The following is a 25,914-nucleotide window of genomic DNA, read 5'->3' on the forward strand; positions in this document are numbered from 1 at the left end:
CGTGCAGGAAACGCTATCCTTGCGGAGCGCCTAGAACTTCTTTGATTATTATGAGGCTTCATCCTGTTGTTCCGTTTGTTTAGTTTTCAACATTTTGTTTTATATTATTTACGGCTTCCAGATACAGTTTCAATTTTGTCCTTGTGTACATTATTTGTGTTATCTAATTATAATTTACTTTCTGTAACGCGGCAATTTTTGATAAATTTTCTGAAACCCATTTTTTATATGTATTCGAGTATACTTATATGTGCTAAGTCCCTAGCCTTCAGATATACCTGGTTTCATTTCTTTGTACAAAGAGACGAATGTAGTACTATAATGGAGATTCGGGTTTATGGATTTTTAAAGCTTCTTTGTAATTGTTTACTATAATACGATGACTATATATACGAAACAGATAGCGGTCTGTTTTATCTTGTCTCTCTGTTAGTGTGTATGTGGACACGTGTCCGGAATTTACATAAACAGTTAAGTACAAAACACCCGTACCAACACTTCAGGACCCGTTATTTACCTTAATGCAAATCAAGGAGTCTGTATATTCAGTATCGAAATACACTAGCATTACTAGGCAAGGCCAAGCATGAATTGTTGCCCATTGGTTATTTCATGAGGATTTAACACGTGTTTAATTATGGCAGTTTAAGATCGCAAATGTAATCACACAATTTCCTGTTTTTAAATTCAATTCATTTTTGTATAGAATAAAGACCAGCTTAGATACTGAGCCTCTTTTATTTCTAAAAGAGGATATAATATATGTAATCGCTACAATATGTTTTAAGTTAAACCGATTGATACCGATATAGATATTTACCATTACCCTAAATGGTAGCGGACATATTTTTGTACACACATTTCTAGATCACGTGACGGCATGTATTGTCATGGAAACATGATCATAGTATTTGCTTGCTGATATCGGCATCATTAAATTTTAATTGAATTTTAAATTGAAACGTTTTTTTCTAAAACATCTAAATTTTCTTAAGCATGCGTCATAAACAGAGATGATTCATAAATTAGCATAACGATTTGTAATTTCTTATCACCTCCATAGTGGAAAAAAAGTTTACTAAAGATGACAATGATAACTGGAAACGTGTATAATAGTTATAACATATGTTTACAGTTTTGCGAGAGATTATTACTTACAGTTAATGTAAAATATCCTGTCAGATACATTATGTTTAATAGTACTTAACAATTCTTTCTATTATCTTATTAAACGATCAAACAGTTGTATTGGATTACTGTACGGTTGAAGCTTGTTAAAATTCTTTAAAATGGTATTTCGTATATATCTTTGATGTACAAGAAACTGTTCTTGTGAAATTCATATGTTTATATTTACATTCTGTATGCTTAGACCCATTGACAAAAATTACATTCATAAATGCATAACACAGGTGTTCATAGAATCTCAGCACGTGGGAACTGATAGTAACCTGATCACACTGCGTAGTAATACACTACAAAAACTACTCACTCGGAACGACCGACCTAGATGCTTAATTCTTACATCTTAAAATATTATTGAACTGTGCTTTGTGAAATATCCACGTATTCACGTGTCCTGTGCTACAAATAAACATTGAATATGGAACTACATTTTGTTGTGTTATTGTTGTTGACGGTTGCTAAGATCTCTCACGATAGTGTCACATTTCCCCGCGAAAAAACACTGTTCTCGCCACTGCGTTGCACCCGTGTATAAGCAGGAACAAACCCTGTTTATTTGTTTTATTCGTTGTTATATCGATCCACTGAAAGGATTCGTCAATGTAAATATAAGGAATGATATTTATTTTTTCAACATTTATGAGGTCATAACAACAATGGGTTTTTGGACATATTTTACATGAATCGCTAACGCGATTCATTCAATATGTCCATAAACCCATTGTTGTTATGACCTCATAAATGTTGAAAAAATAAAAATCATTCCTTAAATAATAGCAAATCAATTATGAATTTCAGTCGTATTTTTAATTGATTACTTCAACGTTGAGGCTTGTTGAAATCATTGAGATAATTTCTTATATATGTGATCAAGGTACATGAAACTGCACCTGTGAAATACATATGCTTCCAATAATTATAATCAATTATGATTGCAGGCTTAGTTTATGACTACTATAACCAATCCCTATGGAAATCTGCTTTTATTGATGGACTCTTTTCTCTTAGAAATTATTGTGCCGCTGTATCAACTAATCACAAGCGACGTTACAAATGGCGACGTCATTTCTTTACGTTATGGGATGATAACATACTTTTTTAAGCCAATGGAAATGCTTGTTACAAGCAAGATTAAATTATTTGATTATGGTAAGGTTGAAGCTTGTTGAAAATCCTAAAGTTATTTCTAATGTTATGTGATCAAGGTACGTGAAACTGTATTTTGTGACATACATATTCATGAATTTCATGCGTATTCTTTCTGAAATAATATGACCCAATGTATTCCATTCAAAATTTCAGAGCGTATACTATTTAAGAATTGTCAAGTAAACGGAAATGTGTCATACGTAAATAGTACATCCCTAAGGCTACTGAGTCACTGCAGAGATGATCGTAATGAAATTGAATTGTAAAATTCAAAGATAAGCGTGTAAATGGGTTTCGCCTAACAAAACCAGCTGAAGTTTCAAAGTACAACAAATGCTACGAGAATATATTTTATAACATTTCATTTATTTTTCAAATATAACAACTCTTATAAGAGATTAATAATTTGTTGATAAATTTCATTCAGAAAAATAGAAATTACTTTCTCACACAATATAACATCTTTCACACAAACACACACATATTGAGTCGAAATACAGGGAAGCGTCAGGAGTACGGACATTTTGGTTTGTTAAGAAAATGAATATCAGATTCATCAACAATAATATTAAGTAATAACTAATTAATGACAAATCCGGAAAACGACTGTTCTGGATAAAAGCAGGATCAGCCGAGTTTCACCGAGTTATTTCTAATCAATTAACTTGTAGTAGACCATGACACTTTAATGTATCTAGGTCACTTATATCAAACTCGATAAGCTTAATGGTCCGCTTATTACTGTAAACATAGTTATTTTTAGAGTATTCAAATATTAGCGCATGATCGAATTTTAACAGATAAGTCTAACATGAATTGGCGCAATCAAAATGTATGCATAAATAACTATATGCAGAAACTTCGATTAAGCGCTGTCGCCAAAAGCGCAAAAATAACATTAGCGTTGAAATATGTACTTTTACAGAAACAAAATTACATCAATCGGACTTCTTTTCCTGGAATATAACGATTTTAAATTTCAAAAGAAATATAAACTTAGATCACTGCGTCAACACAAAAAGGATAATTCAAAACCCGACACGGACTTAAAACAGCAATTGAGGGGAAATTTCAACAACAGAACAGAAACCATGAACGATGTGACACCAGTTACCACGGTCCGCGACTCCCAGCAAACACGGGGATTATCCATTTTGTTTAGATAGTCAATGATCGAAAAGTGAATGTGGCTTTCATTCATATTTAGACAAATAAACGTCATCATCTACTGACAGTACACGCTCATTCTGATCTCGTATGTTTAAAAACGAAACGGAATAGTATAACTCATGTGTCCCTTTGTTTAGTAAGACAAACATGTAAAACATATTTGGAGGGGGTTTCATGATGATCGTTTGAATGTTCGCCCTTATGTATTGATGCTGTGATAAGTTGTTTATATTTTGATTTATCCTAATTTTTAAAAGCATGTGTGATCGGAATGGGGTTCAAAATGATCACATACATTTGTAGATGAACTAAAAACAAATTCAAATCAAGAAAACATCCTTAATATCATATAGATTGATATGACTGGTATAAAAATTAACACACATCCCCCTGAATCTAGTACAACCCGACGAAAACGAGATCAGTTATGAGCGAGATATCAATAACTAATACAGCACTCATAAACAATATTTGGCACAAATTGCGTGAATGTGTATCACTTGTAGACTTGAACACATTGAATACTGCTTTAAAACATCGGGACTGCACCTTCCATACGAAGACGTCGACAATTGTAAGCACCAATAAGATAATGAAAGATGTCCCATCGTGTTGATATTATACATTGTAACAGTCAGTTTTCTGTTCCTTGTAATTTGGAAGCACCATGAACAAAATCAATCAGGATTTTCATCTATTAGGAAATTGACAGACGTCATTCCTGTGCCAAGGCCGAGCGTTACATTCTCCTGTAGAAGTGTTCCTTAAACACACATGCATGATTTCCATGGTAAAGTGAAGCAATGCATATATCACAAACGTTACATGAGTATCAATTCCCTCATTTCTTGATTTTCTTTTTGTTCTGAAAAGATCCAAAAAAACAATACATGAAACTTCATATGAAGCGTAGCTAAACATCACTTTTACGCACAATTAAAAATCCTTTCACCGAAAAATAGATTAGTTTCGTTCATATATAAACAAATAATAGAAAAAATTAGAAATTAATCACCTATTAAAAATGTATTTGCATAAAAGGCAAACAAAGTAAATGTTTACTACACCATAGCAATGGCCATTTCGTCTATTTAGAACTTATCAGTGGCACTGAGGTAAAACAACGTGATCGCTACCTTCCACAGTATTTTGTATCAAGGCGATGTTTGAACTTAATTCTGGTTATGTACAGAGGTTTATTGCATCTCGCATGTCATTATTAGTTATAAGGTGAAATTGCATTCGTATAGTGATCATACATTTACTTTTGATATCATTGTTCGATAAACGTTAATCGACCTTCGGAAATTTTTACATCCACGTGAAACATTCGATTACTTGAATTAGGGATTTTTTTTTATTAAAGACTGAGTAACATATATACCTGTGTGAAAGGGACTGTGCAGTTGACTCGGTAGACTTGGCGTTAGGATAGATAGTGACGGTTTGTCAGTTTGGCAGGCGTGGTTCGGACGGCAATCTAAAGACATGAAGGGACGTCATTTTTTCGGGGACTGGAAACATATCCGAAACCCTCCTAGAAGGTAAGAGGCATTTATTAGTTTTTATTTTCATTAAACATAATTATCAAATAGATTAAATCTAATTCAGTTTTGATATAAACCTTTAATAAAAAAAAACTACATTTAAATCTGTTGGAAAATGCAAGGAATATGCTTGGGTTTTATATATTTAGACAATACATTTAGTTCAGTCTGTTTGCAGATTCGATCAATGACGTCATGTTATTCACGATTTTTCCATTGGTTTTCGACAAATGAAATGCTATTGCATGCCATTTTTTGGGTCAAAATGACATCACACCAAAGAGTTATTTCTCTTACCAGTTCTGGCCCTCAGACCGGATGTTATACAATGCATTGTCTACTAGGTCTCACGACGTCAACATAATCGTCCTCGTGATCCAATACGTAACTTCCGGAAGTCGTTGTACTGTCGTCGTTTCCACTAAGTATAAACGAATTTCCGGTTGGGGACACACCTCCAAATTTAACGGGAGAAAGTCCACCCTGATTGCTTTCGTAATTAAAAAATCTATCTCCAAACGATAGTGGAGCTAAAGTTGGCTTCATATGATTTAATTGTCCATAATCATGTTCCGGAAGCGGAAATAGTTCCTCACGCTTGCCTGCGCTTTTTGAACTGCCTCTAGGCGTGTGTTTCCCTCGGGGACTATGCGCCAAGTGATCTGTAATGAAAAGAAAGAATAACATTATTAAATACGGTCACTAACATCATTTGATTTGATACGACAACAGTAATCAATTGGAAACACTTACAACCCATATTGTACCGCTATGTTTTTGCATGTACGTGTACTGTAAATGTTAAGTCAAAGAATGTGTAGAAAATAAGATATTTATCTTTAAAAGGCTTAAAGGTTTTATTGAGTCATTTGATGGTTTGAAACTGACACTTGTACAAACACGAATTATATCAAATTTAGTTCACCTGAGTCAATATATACTAATTTATTATTTTAAATTCCCTTTACAATTCTTTTGATCGGTGATGCGTATATTTCGAAGATGATTTTATTTCTTGTATTTTATGTACTTCGCTTTGATACATTAAGAACATTAAACATTAAGTTTCGTTAATGTGACAGCTCTCATCTGCTGCTCTCTAAGTGTCTGTTAATAACACAAATCACTCCCTTGTAGAGTGTCGTTCCAGGTAAAACTCTACATACAGCCTAACTATTTGATCTCATCGTCTTGTCATGTCGCTCGTCAAACTTTTAACCGTTAGTGTATAAACTTATGTACATATAATATAAAGACACGTTCAATGTGTATCGGGGCCCAAATATTGAAATATTTGTCAGCTTAACTTAACTTAACCAAAAATACTAAAATAATGTTTTCTTTGGAAAGAAACTCACAAAACGAAGTTGTAATTTTTTTTTTATCATTAGTTTTGTTTGACTATAAATTTAAGCATACGATTTATTTTCTTGTGTATTGAACCATAATTTTACAGATTATAAAATTAATATTAAATATTGTCTAGGTGACTAAACATGACAAGATCTGCAAACTTTGCGGGCGCCTCAGGATTATATGAATCAGTGATGGTTTGTTATGGAAGAAGACGGAAGCATCTACATATGTATGTACCTGGTCGACAAACTCTCTCACCCTCATCCATCCATCAATCATCGACACTTCACGCAGAACATGTCAAAATTCCAGAAACACTGTCACTCAGCGACAATTTCGTGTAAGAAATAACGCCGAACCTTTGCCTCATGAAATGTTTTTTTTTTAATATACCGTCGCGCAATATTTATGAAATATTCATTTTCTGATCTTCATATCTCATTTGAAATATGAGAAAATATTCGCCCATCAATTTGAAGTTTTTGTTATATTGTGAAATTCAAACTTCTACATACACGATGATATTTTTTCTTTTATTTAATAAATTATGTAAATTATTCCAATTTTCTATCATTACTGATCTTATCAAGCATTCATTTATGAACAATCTTATGTAAAATGATTTACTTTATCATTTTATCTTAATTCATATTACAAACTTATCTTCGAAAACGACATATCATTTGCATAATTGAAACAACAATTTCCGTATCACTTCAAGGTATAAATACGGAGGTGTCATTGTATTCAGTTACATTTAGAAATGTACAAATTTCGAAACCCTAAGTACCTAGCTAATAAACCAATACTTAGAAATAGTAAGAAAGAAAAAAAAGAGTTTATTCTTATTTTCAGATTTCTTTTTCCGAAACTTACCGAAGTCTCCCGAATATGATAGGATGCAGCTGGTATTGAGGTCATCATCACTACCGCCACGCCCACTGTCGCTTGTGTTTGCCTCGCCCGACAGGTCGCTATGGTTATCCGCCTCCTGGTGAGTAATGAGTCCTGACAAGGGAGGTGACTGGAGGACAAAAGCAAGGTCAATATTTATTATGGAAATATAATCACGTTTGAAGTAATTCTGTGAAACTGAACTTGATGACATTCCTCTCCAATATGTTTTATTAGAAATTCTAAAACTTCAATTATTATCAATGTAATTAGAGGCTTTCAGACAAATGAAGGTTAATATGTGTCCAAATGCATAAATTTTATTGAATTTGGTCAACCAAATAGAAACATTTTTGCTATTAGTAAAATAAAAAAATCACAAAGAGCGAATCATTTGAAGGATTAATAATATCCACAATGTCATGAAAACACGACAGCGCGTGACTGCCTTAGATGAACCCTTAACAATTGGAGCTAAACAGTACAATGATACTAATATGTTCTACAATGAAGGAGAGAAATTTAACGGACTATTTCTGAAATATTGTTTCATCAGATGTTCTAAAAAGGTGGGGTCAGCTTTATAACCTAAATGGAAAATGAAAAATCGTCTGTAACTGTGTTCACTGTTAATCAAATAATAATAAATGTGATTATACGTTAAAAAAAGCATTTCAGAAATTCCAAATCTAAATAAAAAGTAAAAATGCTTTTCACAAAATGAGTGCGGGTTTAATTGTTAAAATGAATTTGGTAAGCTGACGTTTCTTTTCTCCTGCCAGTGTATACCCGTATGTGTGTGACAGATGTTGATAAGCTTACGTACCATGTGTGATACGGTTGACCGGTTCTTAGAGCCGCTGGGCGAGGTCAGCAGAGCGTGATGGAGCTGGAGGCTTGTGAGCTGGTGATGCCGCCTGTCGCCGCTGTCCAGACTTCCCTGTCCACTATCGCTCTCGTGACCGCGGTCTGGATTCTTCAACGACACCTGTAAAACAAAATTAGCCATATTGTATCAAACAACAACTTCAAAATAGGTATTGTATTAAAAATATTGTCGACATAAGAATCGTATTTTAAGATGTCGAAATAGACATTGTAATTTACGACATTTTCGAAATAGACATTGTACAATAAAACACTGTCGAAAAAGGACATTGTATTACAAAACATTGTCGAAATATACATTGTATTATACGAAACTGTCGAGGAAGGGGAAGAAAAATTAACTTCAACTAGTAAAAGAATGGCGATTACCGAACTATGATGACACAATTCTTAATCTACTATCAATCAAAATTATCAATAACACGATACACAATAACAAAATACAGTGATAATGAAAACATGATGGTGCAATGACTATTACGTCTTATTTGTATTTTAAGCTTATTATAATTTTTAAAAAACAATCTCATCTGTGTAAATGGTGTTTTCCTACATTTAATCAAACGAGTGATTTATTGATTACATTTAAAGTCACTTTAAAATTAAATTAAATATTCCAAAGAAATTCATCAATCAGTTTTGATTTTATTGAGCCAAACATTTCATCAAAATTGACAGGATATCATTTATTTAATATTTATATATTACACGTACTTTATACGCTAGAGACAATGATACCTGATATGCAAATGTATGCTGTGTCATAACATTATTATGATAAGCATACTTTTGTGAAACACATTTTATTTGTGCTTCTCACCAATCTTTGTGGGCGTGTTCCAAAATAGTGATTTATTTTATTAGCATGTGTTACTACATGCTGATGTAGAAAGGCACCACTGATACACAATTTTCAATTTTGGAGACAATGAGTCACGTGGCTTTGAAACGAGATTGGTATCTCAGATTTAACTACAGATACTTGGATATGCTACGCCATCAAGGGTTTCGTTCTCTCATAACTCGTTATCGCTGTATACAAAAACAGAATCTGTTGTTTGAATTTGTGACAGATGTCCAAAGCAAAGTTAGGTCATAAGCATCACAATACCTGGTAATGTCTTGGCTAAATATTAATATTAGAAACTGTCAAGAAGGATTGATTCTTTTTATCCATATTTTAATATTTTTTCTGTCGTATTTACATAAGTTTTCATTAAGCATAATGATTTACGCCTTTATTCCGTTTAGATCGCGTCTATTCAACCTTGCTCGTTCTAGTTATCAACAGTTCCAAAGACGATAGTTTCCATTTGACGTTTCCGTACTAATTGCGTTATCAATGATAGAACGCTGTGTTGTCTAGTTATCAGGCTAAGCTGACTCGAAACATTGAAATACCTGTAATGTTAGGATACGATATTATGTAACGCTTAAGCTATGATTTATCACCTAAATATACAATTCTCACTAAATGCACAGCTAGGTGACAAAAACACTTTACCGTTTGATTCCATATTTACATGCAGAGAAGATAACGACTCGAGTGGCACTCGTCAAGATACCTCGAGTTAAAATGTCCGGTCTGATACCTCCTGTGGACTTCCCTAGTTCATATAGCCATTACCATATGTTGTTCGGACTTTATTTGAACACCCTTCAGTATGCCAATTGTCTTTGATAGTATTGTTTGTGTTTATTTTCACTGAGGAGGTCTGGCGCGACCTACAGACACGTTCTCTGATGTGGATGTTGAAGCCCCGGCTACCATACTTAGTAAACTACCCATAGTAAACATACATAGTTAACAACCATAGTTAACAACCGTGCTTCACATACATGTGTAATAATACCTAACTACCTCACCCGGTCTTTGTATGACTCAAAAACTCGGACTGTGTGTGATGTTTAATTAGTTTCTACTATTTATATAATTTTAAACTGTTTTGCATTTCTCCCTCTTATGAAATCAAAACAACCCAACAGAGCAAATAAATTGTGAATAACTTTTGACACTGTATATCCTATAATTTCATAAAAATACATAAGTTTATTTTGCAATTGTAGATAATTATACAGTATTCAATTTTCAAGTCCTACGTGAATGGGATGGCCATATGGTGCAGTACAAATATTTGCTCTAGTTGGATTTCTGTATCGACTAAAATATATGCTTCCTTATTTTGCATTTCTATTGGTTATTTAGTCTATCAGAGAGATCACAGCGGCTGTAAATTAAAATTACTCAACAATATATCCTTTTAGCAGAGATAAGTATAACCGTATACAAATGAGTTATGTAGATATGCTGGGCCCATCTCACGTTCTAAGTTAAGCATTGTAGTATCTGTATTATAGGAATCCTCAGCCCTTTATTGTACCTATGATACAGTATATATAACGGAAGACCCTATGACCCCCATTTCGCATGAACAGGTATTTTGTGATGAGACAAGATAGTTATGTTGGTGTCGTGTTTCTCCAATTTGCTTTTCTACTAGGGTTGGTATGGACAAACGTAAATACTCGGGATGTTTTCATTTATGATTCACCATTTACGCTCGGGATAATTACGATAATTGCCCGGTGAATACGTTTATAACGAATCGAGACTTTATCAATATGTATTTTGCATTCCGAGTGTATTACCGGTAATTACATATTCAATCAAACAGCGAGTCGAACCCGAGGTCAGAAATTTCATCAGATTGCACTTGCCAGTATTCCTATGATATCGAGTTAATTGCAATATTTCGTGCAATTGAAGCTGTTTTTCGGCGATTTGAACGAAGCCAACATTCCGTCTCGCGGTGTCACTAACTAGCAAAAGGTATATTAACAATGGTCTATATTTATGAATAACGTAAGTCCTAATTTGAAACAGCAAGACCAGGACTCTTATTTTCATAAAGCTATATCATTCCTACAAGTTTTAAATCAACGCACCACAATATCTAGTCGAATGACGGTGAATAAAGCTCATTACGAATATCCATTAAGAAGTTGTTCATGAAAAAGTGAATGTCTATCAAAGTGATTGAGTAAAAATTATTATTTTAAATATTAACTTATTTGACTTCTTTAATTAATAAATTTACAACAAATATGCAGTGATAGATGTTGATTTAATATTTTTTAATTATTATTTCCTAAGATATGTTAAGACAACATTTCAGCAATGTTTGTGCAAAGCCTTCAAGTTGAACTGCAGCATTGCTAATCTTAGACTAACCTTGTTTTGTGTACATGTGTACGCTTGCCTGCCATTTAATGTACTTTTTGTTAATCTTTTTTGTGTGTGTTACAACACACTGCTGCAGACAGACACACGACAATCAGCGTCGCCAAGTATTTAAAACTAAATCTCGTTAAAGATATCATTTTACCAATTAAATGTACGATTATATTTGCTTTAGCTAACAAAACAAATACGTTTAACAGTCACAAACTTTTAAATGTAATTAAAATAGGTTTTAAACCATTCCAAGATGACTTTATATATCTTTTTTTGTTATCGATGAGATTGAAATACGTCACAATCAAGGCAAAGTCATCAGCATAAAGAGGTTCCCAACCCCCGATATACATTAGACAGTAGGGGACCATATTGTTCCTCCCCTATCCTGTTCCATCGAGATCAAGGGCGGTGGCCTCACTTTCTTTCCCCACGAATACAAGGCCCACCTATTTGAGCGAGATAGGCGATCTATTCAGTGACCATTTAGAAAGGATTTTCCGAGCGATTAGGCAACACAAGATCTAATATTTGTTTGAAGCTTCAGATGCTCACTTTCATTGTTACAGGTGCTTTGACATTAGATGTTAAATGCATCGTACCTGTTAAACTCCGACATCTCTCGGTCACATTATTATATAGGAAAAAATCAATTTCCGAGTACAGGCTACAATGCGGTTTGATCTTTATCGAAAACCTATCAGTCTTCGTCAACCATATTGGGTATTATCCGGCGAGTATATATAATAGTCAGCATGTACACGTTTAAGACAGCGTATAATGGTTTTTATATTGAATCTAGCATCTGTTGTTATATATTAGATCATCATATCGGTGTAAAATTCTCTCACATGCCAGAACGAATTAAAGCCTTGTACAGGTTGTTTCAATATCAAGTTTGATAGTTTTGATTACTTTTTCTATATAACCACCATCTGTGGTAAATTTGTGGAGTATTTTTACGGTATGAAAACATCCATTCCAGTTTGTAAATGAAATAACCTTGAATTCTTAAATTTTAAATATTGGCATGACCACTTAAAGTTATTTTGTTATATTTTGTACATTTTATTCAAAGCATTTTTTTTATGATAACGATCATTGCTCGCTCCCTTTCCTACAGACCACCAATGTTTTCCCATAAGCCTGAACGGTTCCGAAGGTGAAAAGGGCACACATATTTATGTAATTAAATCACCACTCACGCCATTCGAGGGGAAATATATCCAATATGAACAGGGACTTAGAGATAAGTATCCAATTTAATCATATCTATTAACTTATTATATTATACTGATCCTGAAATCCTAATGGAGTAAAATGAATGACGTTTTACGACAACTAGTTCTCATAATTGATACATATTGAATAGATCTATTCAGGACAGATCTATAGGACATTATTGATATAGAAAATTAATATGAACTGTTTACTTTTCTGATATAGAGTAAATCTGGTTGGCGACAGCTGAAAAAACGTATTAATATTATTTATTATTCAGGTATGTCTTAATATCGTGAGATATTATAAAAGTTGAGCAGGTGTCTATTTGGGAGTTTAATGCTATTATTACTTGTTTGTATTTAGGTTTTATCAAATATCTTGTTTGTATTTCTAATATTTCCAAACACGCTAACTATGAAATCTATGTCAGATTTTTCATTTGTACAAGTTTGTTCCATTAATATACATAGAAGAACACACTAACAGCTACATGTTATATTCTTAACTCAAGTACCTAAGAATTCTTAATATTTATGAGCTTAAAAGAACGCAACAAGCTAACAAATATGTATATTAGATATTTCCCACGATAACTTATATGATTATTTTAAACTAATATGTCCTTACCATTTATCAATTATGTTATGAAAATATCTATACGAATATAAGTTCTTTTTGAGTAAATGTACACTAACATTTCAAGTGTTCAATGTGTTTATGACTATGGGAATATTTCATCTAGGTTAGATCCAATATTATAGTTGTTAAAAAATAATCAAGCTCAATATTTATGTGTTTTTTTTATATTTCCTAAATAATTTAATCGAAAAAAAATATGAATCAATGTCCCAAGACAAATTTACGAATGAAAACTATATCCTTTCACCGTAACATTACTTCAATTGTATGTATAAGAGATTTTTGATAATAATTCTAAACAAAGACGATACAATCTGAATAGATCGTTACATTTAATTGTAAATGTTGAGTACCTTCGTTATATCATATAGCTCATTGAACTACGGATATGCATTATGTCAATAAACGACACAGGGCTTATCTTTACATTGAACAACTGACGGGTGTATTTTATGAATATAAGATTGTTTGTCTTCACAAAGTTGGTGTTCTGACGACTATTTAGTGTGTAATATAGTTCATCAATATTGTTAAGTATTATCAAACAACCTTAAAACCATGTTCAACCATGGATTTAAAACTATGGTACTAAACCACCTTAGGGAATTTTGTAAAGTTATAATTTAAATGAAGTTACATTAGAAAGTTAGATTATGGATTTAAGTACGCCCTGTTATAAGTGCAGTAGCTACCATATTTAAACCGTGTTTATACAATCTGTACGATTTTAAAGGAAGTCAGAGCACTTAAGGTGTTCGCTTCTAGGCGTTGTGATCAGGGATAATCCGGTAAAAACCTTTGCATGTTCACCAAACATTAATCCTTGTCATTAGCCGTTGACACTTGCAAAAGTCTGCTAATCATTGACACTCCTAGGATAGGAAGTTTTTTGTAAAAAGTTCAAAAATGTCATTTATTTTCACTACACACGGGCAACACCTTAGTTCTAGTAGTTAGTTATGAATTGAACCTTCCTCCCTGTGTCATGGTCTGACGCCATACTTTGGGTTTTGCACGAGGAATGTTCCGTGTGTGAGTGACGGGTGCCATATAACTCACGAGACAGGGTTCGTGGTATGCTGGTCTACTACCTGGCTACTGGCACTCTCGATTTCCCTAGGTAAACAGTGAAAGGAATACCTGACCCATCCGAGTAATTATAGAGTGTATTTGAACTGGCCTCCAATTAGCAACACTTGAGAAGTCAAGAGTAAACAGTTTGTATTTGATAACATCTCCATCGCTGTCAAGAAAAATAGAGTTAGGCACCAAATTATGACCACACATCACACAAATTAGCCATGAAAAGTCGAGTAATGAGTCTCGAATGAATCTCTGTCGGATTTGTAGGGCGAGACATTCTCGTGAAGAAATGATATATAAAATAATTATCATCTGGTTCAGTAAGTTTGGTTGACACTTCAACAATTTAGAGGTACGAACTGGAAAGCCATTTTTCAGCAATGACATGTGTGAAAGTCATAGTTATTAATCATTAAATCTACAAGTATTTGACCTCTGGTCATTGCGTCAGGGCTTGACCATTACGTACAGACGTCAGTCTGGCACGAGGTCTCGTTTAAAATGTGTAATCTCTATTTCTACCTTCATTAAAAAGTAATTTCGATTTTATAGTAAATTCCTGGTAACGATTTTGGTTATAAGGACGCTGGGTGATCCAGATGAATTACGTTTTTCCGGTACCAGAGTGACAACGAAGAAACTCATTTCTATATCACCTTAAACCACAAACATTTGACCCTAACATTAGTTTATGTATAATTGATACATTTAATTCAATTCGGCGAACCTTTTTGATTATGCAATACTATAAAGCTCATTGCTACATCAAAACAGACTCGACAGAAAGACTGTTTTATGTAAGTTACGAGTACTAAACGTCGGAATGTTCCGTAAAGTCCCTCTGTTTTATTTCTTTTGCAGGGTAACAATACCTGAGCATGTAGCCTGAAACCAGAACACTCGTTCACATTAAGGGGACATAGTCGCCGGTACAGCGATAGGCATCCATCAAGTACCACCCATCCTGATCTACTCATTTCAGGGTTTGTCAACTTGCACTTCTGCTCAAACAAAATGTGTTTATTCGACATCCATTTTTTTATAATGGAGCTTTTACTCAAATAGAAACATGTGGATCATGCTTGCTCTTTGTACGACATTCTAAACTCTTAGATGTCCGGTGTTTTCAGAAAGGTACAACACGGTTCATAATTGGACAAAATGCAAGAGGACCTAACTTGACAGAGGGTTGAGATGCTCAGATTGAAGTATTGCCGAATTGAATAACAGCCACGTACAATGATTCACCGGGATAGGCATCTATCTACTCCCCGTAAATAAGCGGGTTGGGGGGAGAGAGAGAGTGGGCTGGATTACTCCATTTTCCAAGACATTTATGTGATGTAGTGAATAGGGATATAAATGAGAAATGCCTTGATCGGGTGGACAGAATGGATAAAGCACCCTGGTAATTCAGACACATTGTCTTCCACACCGAGAGGCAGGTGGAGATTTATGAGACTCCGCTTCAAATTTCCAGCCCATTCTTTTCTTCGTTTAATAGAAATTGGATTTTTCGGCCATCTAAACATGGGATTGTTTACCTACGGGTCACGATGAACGCGACCGGACCTTAAGTAAATCGGACAAAATGAAGCCATTATAAGCGTGTTTTCTTTAAACATTCTGACACCTCGCACATGTGGGGTGGTGGGTTTTACATCATAGGGGGTTGCTTGCAACAGATATGATCCCCCTGTGCATGATAATCACCCATATTCAGATCTTCTGACCCATTCGGTATCAGGTGACAGGGAGAGACATCAACTCAACATGAATCACAATATTTTGACAAGTTTAAGCTGCTTACTTTTAATTTGTTCATTTTTGTGCAAATCGTTAAAACATTCTGTAAATTCATTGGAAATAGTTTGCAAACTGTTTCAATGGTTAAACCTGTTGATATTTTCTCAAACAATTTTTTTTTTGCTCGAACACGACTTTAAATTAATAGGTATTTGAAATTCCATTATCATTATTCATTAACAATATAAAATTAATTACATATGATTCATAATTAAGCGTTCAAAATAGTCTTTTTAGTACATCTACTCGACAAAAAAGGAAGCGTTTTGACAAAGAGAATATAAATAGAAGCATCAAGAAAGAAGAAGTTATTTAAACTATTTTAAATAAATATATTTAAAGTATATTTTAATGTCTACAGTTCGGCATTTAATACATGTACTTAAGTATATTTATATTAAGGAAAACTTGTTAAAGAAGAAAACAAAATCTTCGTTTCCATTGACATTCACGACAATGAAAATTAAAATCGTATTCGAAACATGGATGTGATTTTAATAATTCATTATCCATAATTCATATATCAACTGTATATATGTATAAATATGATCAATCATCAATCATTTTTGCTATAAAATATTTCTTACAAATGATATGGCATATTCGTCACGGTATATGGAAACGAACACAACTTCATATCAGTTTTTATACACTTCAGGTATTGAAACTGTTATACCTGAACGAAATGGACATGAATCGAATATTATTACATAGGTACATCTTGATGCTCAACAAGTAACAATACGTGTTTACCTGTACCGGTAGAGTGACATGCTTTTTAATAAGCTATTGGATGAGCTTCATCAAGAGTACACGTTAAATGTATCATAAATTGGTTTAACTCATCTATTACGATTGTTTACGGGTATGGCTACATTCTCGGTAGATGAGTAGGACACGATACGATCTCTAGCTGACCCTGGAGGGACGACATAAAAGCCTACACATTTAACCTATCCCTGTAAAATGCTGTGACCAGAAATTTTAAATCAAGATAGAAGTTAAAATGAGAAAAATTCTCGTAAGTATTCAATTAAAGTCCTCATCACCTATCTAGGGGATAGCACTGACAAGGTTTTAAAACTGGGCCTTATATAGTATTAGTAAGTATCGATATTTCACGATACAACTATTTGTAAAGGTACTGAGTGGGTTTTTCACGTTTTGATTTTAGTAGACAAAATAGTTTCTTAAATAGACTTCCAAGTTTTCTTAATGAATCATAGGTGGTATATCTCTCTGTTTGAAGCTTTTCCTTAATTCACTTATTCAAGAACAATGTATGATTAAGGAAGTGAATATCAGTTAACGTTTGTTTTGTTCATGTGAAGTTGTTAGGGTTTGAACTTTTCACCTGTCAGAGATGAAAACAAGCTAATATATTCTTCTTCAGGAATATACACGTCTTAATGAAACTATAAAATGAACCATTTGGTTTTGTGTTTATTATTGCACAGAAGTGTTTTGTTCGATAGTGTATCTAATGTAGAAGACGATAGGACAATTCAACGGTAAAAATTTACAAACGAGAGGTCGTCAACACAGTTGCATGTTTTCGTCTGTTTGTTTGTTTGTTTGTGTAGGGTGTCTTTGCATGCCATTTTATGTTGATAGTTACATAATAGGGTGGAATTCATTATTACATGTGCATGTGTGTAGAGTATGACAGTATTACAGTATTACAGAGTTACAGTATTACAGAGTTACAGTATTACAGAGTTACAGTATTGCAGTATTACAGTATTACAGAGTTACAGTATTACAGTATTACAGAGTTACATCCTGTATTAGATATCTGACATTATAGCATAGATTTTAGATATGTGAATTTTTTAACAAATGGGAAGATACTAACAAAGATTATTGGCATGCCATATATAAGTTTTTATGTCAAAAGATAAGAGTAGAGGATTTAGTAATTGTCCAATATTGGTTGACATGATTACGATGTGATAATATCATTATCGTTTTATGATAGCACCATTTGTATCTTTCACGTATTTCACTAAAAGGATTGTTCCCCCATGGACGGGCCTGACAGGTCACATAAATTAGTGTTGATCCTTAGTTTGGTGACATGATACCTGACCGGGGTTATTACATGGAGAGGCTTAAGGCTGTAATACCTATGTAGAACAATTTATCACGTGCTTGATAACAGGTAAGATAACGAACCTAAACAACTAAAATAACAATAACTTACCTGGATAGATCCTGCGGGTATCTCCGGATATAGGTGATTCTCGTGAGCGCTGGACCGACCCCCGGGCATGGTTGTCATGGCTCTGTCATCGATACTGAAGCTGACCTTCTTCCTCGTTTCCTGTCTCCCTAGAGGTCCATCCGAATTATCCTTAGTTTCGGAATACCTCTGTTTTATCCTATCAGCTCGTTTGATAAGACAAATGGTCAGAATGATGACAATGGCGATGACAGCCGTCACACAGGAAATGGCAACAGCGATAAGGAAATACTGACGATTCACTTCCGGTGGTGTGACGTCACCTCCAATCTTCTGAGTAGTGACCACTATGGACATGGCAATCTCGTTTATCCTAGGAGGGGTTCCCTTATCCTGGGCAATGATTCCGAATGTATATTTCTTCGCATCCGCCACAGTTAACGCTTTATCCAGTACAATACGCCCAGAGAGATTATTCAACTTGAAAATATGAGAAAAGTTCTTGTCCTTCATGAAATACGTCACTCTAGAGTTCATACCTTCGTCGATATCCCTAGTTTCGACAGTGGACACAATGGTATTGACCGGTGTCTGGTAGGAGATGACCACAGTATTATTGTGGGCGTTCGGAAAGACAAATTCGGGGTTATTGTCATTAACGTCCAATACGAACACCGTCACGTGCGCGGAGTTTCGGAGAGATGGGTTCCCCATGTCCTCGGCAATAACGGTGAAATCGTACCTTGCCTTTGCCTCCCTATCTATGACCTGAGTGGCTAAGATGCTGCCATTGGGCATGATGGCGAAGGGAATCCCTGCATGGTAGTTAGGATGGATAGAGTAGGTGATCTGACTATTGTTCCCGTCATCTTTATCATTCGCCACTAGTACACCAATATTGATGTTCACGTGGTTATTTTCCTCCAAATTGTACTCAAATGTATCCTCCATGAATTCAGGTTTGTTGTCGTTGACGTCCGTTACAATCATCCTCACCTGGGCACTTCCGGTCAAACTGGGCGAGCCTTTATCGGCAGCAAACACAGAGAAAGAAATCTGACTAACAGTTTCTCGATCCAAAACAGAATTAACAGTTATCACTCCAGATGTTTCACTTATTCTGAAATATTTCTGTCCTTCCGAATCCAATGAGAACATGACTTCTGCGTTTTTGCCGTTGTCGAAGTCATTGGCAGCGACCTGCATGACACTAGAGGTGAGTGATTTATTTTCTTGGACGCTGACGAAGTACTGTTGTTGCGTGAACTTCGGGGTGTTGTCATTGATGTCCATCACGTGCACAACAAACATGGCGGAGGCATTGAGTTGTGGGGTACCGATATCATGACAGTGAACCGTCACCTCGTATCTGTCTTTAATCTCGCGGTTCAGAGCCTGGGACAACACAACCTTGTACTCGTGAACCGCGAACCTTTGCAACGTGAACTTGTCACTGTTCACAACTGAGCAGTTTACGATGCCGTTCTTACCTGTATCGGGATCAAAGATAGTGATGTGAGCAACAGCAGTGTCCAATATCGCATTTTCCAGAATCTCTGAATCTTCCGTGTTAGAGAGGGGGTCTATACTGATCTCTGGCGGGTTGTTATGTACGTCTAGAACATGTATGAATACTTTAGACTGTGAAATCAAAGGCTGTAAGGCGTTGTCTGAGGCTTCCACGATGATGGTGTAACTCTTGCCTGGCTCGTAGATGAGGGACCCTACGATGATGACGTCACCCGAGGACTCGTCAATAGTGAAGAGGGTAGGGATCTTCTCGGCCTGGTTAGGACTGAGCTTGTACGTTACCCGTCCGTTTTCACCCTGGTCAGGATCATCAGCGAACACGGTTGTGATCGTCGTGTTTACAGCAACGTCTTCATTGACAGTGACGTTGTACATTTGGGTATTGAATCTGGGGCGATTATCATTGATATCCAAAACATTAATTATAACCTCCAGAACCCCGGTTTTAGGGGGTTCCCCTCCGTCCCGGGCGATTACGTTCACCTTATACGAACTAGTGGTTTCTCTGTCCAGTTGCCCGTCCAAGACGATTCGGACACTGTAGGTGCCGTCTACAAATTCCTGGTACCCCACAGTAAAGGGGGACGATGGGGGTTCTAGTATGTAGTACTGGATCGAAAAATTACCTGTGTCAGCGTCCTTAGCCGCCTCGATGGGGATGTAAAACCCCGTTAGGGACCCCTCCGAAATATCACGAGTTATAGATGGCACAGAAAAGGATGGAGAATTATCGTTAATATCCAGAAGAGTTATAGAAACTTTGATTTTCTTGTAAAGACTTCCGGATGTGGATCTCGCGATCACCTCTAATTCCAAAACACATTCATCCTTATACTCACAAAGATTTTCCCTGTCTAGCTGCTGGGCGGTATAGAGAGAGCTCTGTCTCTCATTGATGTGGAACAAAGATACTAAAGAGTTTTCTTCGTTGTTGTTACTTTGGGTAAGAAAACTGTATTTCATGGAGTTGAGGTCGGCGGGATTAGTCGCCTCTGAAGCAAGGTCAGCATCAGCAGCAACATTTCCTAGGTAGAAGTTAGCTTGTTCCTCTTCTGCGAGAAAATACGCCACATCCTTCGCCCCTACCCCCGGGACCATGCACGTGCACAAGACACATATCAAAAATAAATCCAAACTCAGAAATTGTACCACATCCATTTTAAAGTCTGCTCTAGTGTAAAATATCCACGAAATGTTGTCACCAAGTTCAACACACCATGTCCGCCTATGTCATCTGGAGGAGGTTCAGTCTGTAAATACAGCAAAATAAATACATTACCGTTTTATTAAGAATTACTTGTATCGTTAATTAATACCGATCCGTGTACGAAATGAAGTGTACTCGCCTTTTAACACGTTAATCCTCGCCTTACATAACTGGGGCCAAAGTCTACACAAATATTGTAACTGTGTGTGCCATGTCCTGGTAGCGATGTGATATGTATCAATGTTTAGTATATAGCGTACATAAACACATGTGTCACGGCCGCCAGTCACTGCCTATCTCTGTCCATATCTACTAACACCTCCACGACACTGTCTCTAGACCACGCCTACCCCGCGGACGTGACCAATCAGCGCCGCCGTCGTTCACCGTGTAATGAATTCATCGAGGCGAGTAATTCAGATTTAATGTACATCTCATGTCCGATGTAAATAAGCTATGGGGGTCTGTTTCTACAGACCGGTAGTGGACTAAGGGATATATTTAAAATTCGTACGCGTGATTTAATCGCGTCTTTTCTCCGCCATTCATGTTTTATATCTCTCTGTCTCTCACTCGCCACAAACACTCCATATTAACACACTCTCAATACACTCGCTTCAGAAATATTAACCTTTCGGTAAAAGGCTTGGTTCTCTATTGCGGTTGTGTTTTTCAAACAATTTGCTACATGGAGCTTACGGTATATGTGAAAGACGCTAAGAATCACTTAACAGAATTGATCAAAACATGCTGCAGAATAATCTCAGGAAGTCAACGATTTTTAATTAGATCCCATCTACTCTCTGCACTCCGCCGGGTGGGGTCAGTCTATAAGCGCGTATTGTCATAGTTAGGGGGTCCTTAAGAAAAGACTCCTTTGAGGGAGTTATGGGTTATGAATAAAAAATTGTTGTAGGGCCGGGTAGGAGCGAATGGGCGTTAATACACTGATTCGGAGAGTAATAGACTACACAAGTATTGGCCTTCATATTGAGCTTTCAAAGACTTTTTAAGTGGTCATTAGTATCGAAAAATTATGTTGTGTCGGACGAGTGGAGACATTAGCATCGTCCATGTAGGTATAATACTCACAGCAAAAGGCGGACTAACGCGCCTGATATCGTACGTCAATGAAAAACCTTTTTATGTACGCTAACTCAACTATTTGCCATCTAATTAGATGTTTCCTAGTTATAAAGCATAACGGAAGAAAACTTTAATGAGGTGGCGATTGAGAAACTTTGGATCACATTTGACTTGAATCAAAATGATTTTGAAGTGAAATAAAACGACCCTGGTTTATCTAATTATCTCTGGCAATTCACCTAGGATTTTTTAATAAAGAAATTGAATGATTTTAAATACCGTGTTTCCTTAAGTTAAGTAAACTTCTTAAGTGTCAACATGACGTTTGACATGTCAAATTAAGAATACACTGTCGGCATTAAGAATGAAAACGCCAAACATTTTCTACATTAAATGAAAGTTGATTTTCCCGGTACAAAATGTGTGATATTATTTTCTTAGCTTTCGAATTTACGTGTAATCCAATTTTATCGTTGACAGGTTCGTTAAATAACGGAAGATATTCTCGATGATATTTCAGGCCGGATAATAATTTATTGTGAAATTCGATCCTCAACATTTATCTATGTGACGAGGATTCGACATCTTTCAAAGAAGCTTTTTAAATTAAAAGTTTACTTTTTTGGATAGTACCATAATAAGTCTGGACCTGAGACTATCAAGCACATGGTTTGGGGCATTAAACATGCATGACAGATGTACGGAGTTATGCTGAATTACCTACATATGTGTACATCAATATGGACAGTTCCGGTGAAATGGGTGTCAGTAAAACACACGAGTTCAAAAGCATTGTCAGTTTAATCTCATCTTAACGTGAATGTTTAAGTCAGTTATATTTTACAAACAGTTTAAATTTTATATAATATTTTGATACTGTTGATTAAAAAACATTACATTGATATTATAAAAATGAAATTACTTGGTAAAGTTGGTGTCAGGCTTAAATTTATCAATTTGCCATCAAAGCATCGTAAAGCTAACATTGTTTTAATTTAAAAACCGCAGATCCACAAATATCACAAATAAACTTTTTATTGAGCTTTGTTTCTAATAAACTTTGCTAAACTTCTACAGAAATTAGATACCAGACTTGGGCTAAAAAATAAATAAATACAAGAAAACCACTTTACGATTGAAAATTATCAAATAAATGAAAATTGGATATATTTATAGATTAAATAAAACTGAGCATTTATCTTGAGGAGTTTCGCTATGGCGGGGAACAGATTGTCCGGTGACACTAATGAAAATATAGGATAAGACTGTTCAGTTATCTGGCCGGGCAATGGAGTTGTTTGTCCGTAATCCGTAACGACTGGACACGTTTGGTCAATCAGGAAGATATTGTCAGTAATCCGTATTGATCCCTGATACACATCTACCAAACTGACCAGAGAATCGGTCACTTTAAACATAGCACACGAATGTCCAAGGGGTTAGAGTTGGGGCTAAGGACGGGGAGGACCCGAACCCCCCACCCCATCACAACACCCCAAACCCTCCCTTTTGAGATTTAGCAACCGTTTTGTTTTGTCTGGGCATGTCGACTTGTTTAAACTTGTTTTGTCTTATTAGGGACGGAAGCTGTGTGCGACTCCTCGTTTTGGTAAATCAAGTCTCTTCCCGAAGTTATTTGGGCGAGAGCCGGGTCGTAATTCGTAATCCGTCAAGGGGACAAGAGTCAGAGGGGCGGGATTCGATAGAAGAAAGCTAGAAGTCCGGGTCCTCGTTCCCGTAACAATACTCAAAACACAGACATCGCGTTGAAACAGTTGAGTCGGAAGGAAATATAAAAGGAAACCACGAAATATTACATAATCTCTAAACTTGTATGTCTATTATAGCATAATTAGACATGTTTGATGATTTTTATTTCCAATTATGTTGTAAACTTTGCATTACATGTCATGGATTTAGATAATTTTAGTCAATACATCGGTCTAAAACAATCACGGCCTTGTTCATTGACGTAACGTTTTCATATTTGGAATTTACAGCCCACTTAAGAAAGCGGCCAAAGTCCTGTCGCAAGACTTAAAGTTAACAAAGAACTTGAACTTGTACCCTAATTATGCGTAATATATATGTTTGTCAAGTGTGAAACTCTTGACTTATCCCACTCAAAATTAACATCATCACACCGCGAGGGCTCATCTTATCAAAGTATTGTCAGCTTAATGTGTCGTAAAAGGTAGAACAGAAAAATACCTTTTGGTATTTTCCATATGACTGACTTCGTAATATCTGATCCTGACTTTTCGATGTCACTCTGAAACCGTGTTTAAAGCAACTTTTAATTAACTATCTCGTCCGCAATTGAAAAACAATGCAACACTAAATTTAAATTAAATTGTTCAGTCTTTAATAACATGGGCATTTCAGCCCAAAGTCGTTTTAGTTCTTAAATAACATAAGCGTTTCAGATATCAAGGTTGCGCGGCTAAACCAAAATGTTTTTATAAAAATAATATCAAATTCACGGTAAAAATCTTTCTAATTAAGGTTTGATAGGCGAAAGTTAAAACACAATTTTGCATTTTCGGATTAACGCGAATGATCAATGTCGGTTATATCTCAAGCCATACACGGACGAAATCTGTCCCCAATTATGTTGTAAACTTTGCATTACATGTCATGGATTTAGATAATTTTAGTCAATACACCGGTCTAAAACAATCACGGCCTTGTTCATTGATGTTACGTTTTCATATTTGGAATTTACAGCCCACTTAAGAAAGCGGCCAAAGTCCTACCGCAAGACTTAAAGTTAATAAAGAACTTGAACTTGTACCCTAATTATGCGTAATATATATGTTTGTCAAGTGTGAAACTCTTGACTTATCCCACTCAAAATTAACATCATCACACCGCGAGGGCTCATCTTATCAAAGTATTGTCAGCTTAATGTGTCGTAAAAGGTAGAACAGAAAAATACCTTTTGGTATTTTCCATATGACTGACTTCGTAATATCTGATCCTGACTTTTCGATGTCACTCTGAAACCGTGTTTAAAGCAACTTTTAATTAACTATCTCGTCCGCAATTGAAAAACAATGCAACACTAAATTTAAATTAAATTGTTCAGTCTTTAATAACATGGGCATTTCAGCCCAAAGTCGTTTTAGTTCTTAAATAACATAAGCGTTTCAGATATCAAGGTTGCGCGGCTAAACCAAAATGTTTTTATAAAAACAATATCAAATTCGCGGTAAAAATCTTTCTAATTAAGGTTTGATAGGCGAAAGTTAAAACACAATTTTGCATTTTCGGATTAACGCGAATGATCAATGTCGGTCATATCTCAAGCCATACACGGACGAAATCTGTCCCCGTGTTCGGTCAAAACCGTAGCTATTGTCCCTACTTTATGTGACGTCATTCAAATGAAACAAGGCGTGTGTATGGGGAGGGTAGGCAGTGTATCTGACCACAATATGGTGCCCTTACCGCTCAGACCTGCCCGATAAATAAGATTCACATTTCCAAAGAAAACCAATATCGTGGAGTCACAAAGCCCTGGTGTATTGAAGAGAAAGTCTTAAATAACGAAAGTTGATAAATTTAAACAAGATAAGAGCAATTTTGATTAGATACCAGTCTTTATATTACAGGTAACCCTATCAGTGTAACGGTAATAATTTTCATTTCAGGTGCCTGTAAATTTGATGTTAATTCGTAATCAATGTTCAATCGACGCTAGTTTTACAGAGGTAATTTCAGTATAAGCTAG

At 35.4% G+C, this 25,914-nt stretch overlaps 1 protein-coding gene across 1 annotated transcript; it reads right to left on the bottom strand.

Moving 5' to 3' along the window:
• Nucleotides 1-4,888: 4,888 nt before the first annotated feature.
• LOC110440342 (protocadherin beta-3-like) lies at nt 4,889-21,390 on the bottom strand. Its single transcript, XM_021483360.1, has 5 exons — nt 18,380-21,390; nt 8,128-8,289; nt 7,284-7,431; nt 5,349-5,713; nt 4,889-5,041 (listed from the first exon to the last, which is right to left on the bottom strand). Exons 1-4 carry the CDS (start codon nt 21,044-21,046, stop codon nt 5,373-5,375), a joined length of 3,318 nt encoding a protein of 1,105 aa, XP_021339035.1. The 5' UTR covers nt 21,047-21,390; the 3' UTR covers nt 4,889-5,041; nt 5,349-5,372.
• Nucleotides 21,391-25,914: the final 4,524 nt, after the last annotated feature.

This window comes from Mizuhopecten yessoensis, unplaced genomic scaffold (genome assembly GCF_002113885.1).
Source record: "Mizuhopecten yessoensis strain PY_sf001 unplaced genomic scaffold, ASM211388v2 scaffold11179, whole genome shotgun sequence".
NCBI classification, from domain to species: Eukaryota; Metazoa; Mollusca; class Bivalvia; order Pectinida; family Pectinidae; genus Mizuhopecten; species Mizuhopecten yessoensis.